General features: G+C 33.2%; 1 protein-coding gene across 1 annotated transcript in view; it reads left to right on the forward strand.

Moving 5' to 3' along the window:
* The first annotated feature begins 1,205 nt into the window (after window positions 1-1,205).
* The window catches only part of LOC106459212 (hormonally up-regulated neu tumor-associated kinase-like), a 61,300-nt gene continuing 60,036 nt past the window's right edge, over window positions 1,206-2,469 (forward strand). Inside the window, exon 1 of the mRNA XM_022385657.1 lies at window positions 1,206-1,961. Coding sequence (XP_022241365.1) covers window positions 1,331-1,961 — 631 coding nt within the window. The 5' untranslated portion in view covers window positions 1,206-1,330. The remainder of the gene's footprint in view (window positions 1,962-2,469) is intronic.

Here is a 2,469-nt window from a genome sequence, read left to right on the forward strand (position 1 = left end):
CTGAGTGTTACAAATATGTATACTAACTTCTGCATTATTTTAGTTAAGTCTAATATATGTGGCTTCCAATTTAAGCAATTATCTATTGAGACTTCTAAGTATTTAACTCTATCTATTATATTGTTACGCCTGTGTGTTCGTTTGTTAATTTTCCGTAAAAATTATTTCCGAAGAAACTTTAGCGATAAAAGTCCTTTCTTATATAAAACTAGTTTATTCTTTCTTAATACAACTTTACAATACACTTAATTTCCACAGTCACGCTATAACTTAAACAAACGCTATAATTCAAACGAACAATTCACGAGCTTGACTGAATTGTCCGTCTCTGTCTCTGTCTGCAATTCAATTCCATTGTTGCCGTCACTTCTTGGCGGTCTTATACACAAGTATACCGCACATCTAGTAAACACTCGAGCATTCAAGAACCTTCGAGAATATCATAACGTGTTACTAGCGTCATGTGACTTCCGCTGTCGTAACAATATTCACTTTGTAGCAGTTACATTGTTGGGGGTAGGATTGGGTGTAGTTCTTTTCATGCATGCGAGAGCCGCAGGAGTTGGCTGACCTGTATTATAAAGCGAGAATGTCATGTAATTTGTTTTTATAACGTTAAGTAATAATGTGTTTGTACCTAACCAGTATTTAATGTTGTTAAGTTCTCGCTCTGTAGTACTGAGGGTCTCCTCCCAATTATCACCTGCACAAAACAGGGCTGTATCGTCAGCAAAGGCAATTAACCGTCCGTCCAGTGCTAAGCTGCATAGATCATTTATAAATATTATAAAAAGGATCGGTCCTAAAACTGTACCCTGACGGATTGAATATTCTGAAGTAAAATGATCGCTCATAATACCGTTTACTTTAACCATCTGAGGTCAACTCTGCAGATAGCTTTTAAACCAATCTAGCATAACCCCTCTAATTCCTATATCGTACAACTTAACTATCAATTTAGAGTGCAAAACCGTACCGAAGGCTATTTATTTGTTATATTTAATAAATTGTTTTTATTTGACCCTAGTTGTAGAGGCGTTTTGCTAGGTCGTTACAATGTGTGCGTTTTACATATTCTAATTGTAAATTATTTTTTATACTTAACAATATCATCAACAGCGCTACCTTTTGGGGGGTCTAGCATCTATTGCGCAAACTGTATGCGTACACGCAGGGAAAATTAAATCTCAGTTTTACGTGTTTAATGATAAATACATGTCAAAAAATCCTGTATGTGATAATAATGTATATTATTTTTACATAGATATATGATAGATTATACTATCAGCATATTTGAATTATTTGTTTTTCTTTTGTATATTGAAGTAAAATGATGGGCGAGAAAGGAGCGATCGAACCCAAGGAAGGACGAAGAAGTAAACCAAATAATTATACCGGGAAGATGATTGCAGGGCTGTATGACCTCGGGGATACTTTAGGTCGTGGACATTTCGCAGTTGTGAAACTTGCTAAGCATGTGTTTACTGGTGAGCAAGTCGCTGTAAAAGTGATTGATAAAACGAAACTAGACGATATGTCGCGTGCTCACTTGTTTCAAGAAGTTCGTTTGATGAAACTTGTTCAACATCCTAATGTAGTTAGGCTGTATGATGTTATTGACACACAAACAAAACTTTACCTCATATTAGAATTCGGAAACGGTGGAGATATGTACGATTACATTATGAAACACGATAAAGGAATAGATGAAGAGACAGCCAAAACTTATTTCCAGCAGATCCTGCATGCAATATCTTACTGTCACAAACTTCATGTGGTACATCGTGACTTGAAACCGGAAAATGTCGTATTTTTTGAAAAACTAGGAATGGTAAAATTGACAGACTTTGGATTTAGCAATAAATTTTGCCCTGGTCAAAAATTGGAAACTTCTTGTGGGTCATTGGCATACTCTGCACCAGAAATACTTTTGGGGGATTCTTATGATGCACCAAAAGTAGGTAAGTACATATTTATTAGACACAATGAAGGAAAAAAACTAAGATTTATTTGAAACGTATCAGAATTGTAATTAGAGATAACTAAGTAGCTAGTTAGCCAAAGTGTTTATGTACATTTTTTGAATGGGATAAACATAAAAATAAAATTCAATAAAGATTTGGGTCATCAGAATATATTAGTCACCTACCATACAAAATAATAAACTTTATTAAATGTATCTGATTGGATAACAATTTTGTGTGATAAACATAATAATAAAAAAGAAAAAAAACGTTTACAAGAATTGCAAGTCAATAAGACCATATATCTATTCAAAAGTGAAAATACATTAATGTTAAACAAAGAATCAAATATCAACAAGATATATTTATTAAGCCACAAATAATCTCCCGTAATGTGACTTTTTTCATACTATATATATATATATATATATATATATATCTATTGTTAGTAACTATTATACGTAGTAGTAACTAAAACCTTACCTACCAACATTGTACATGTTAG

The sequence above is a fragment of the Limulus polyphemus genome, unplaced genomic scaffold (genome assembly GCF_000517525.1).
Source record: "Limulus polyphemus unplaced genomic scaffold, Limulus_polyphemus-2.1.2 Scaffold576, whole genome shotgun sequence".
Classification (NCBI taxonomy): Eukaryota; Metazoa; Arthropoda; class Merostomata; order Xiphosura; family Limulidae; genus Limulus; species Limulus polyphemus.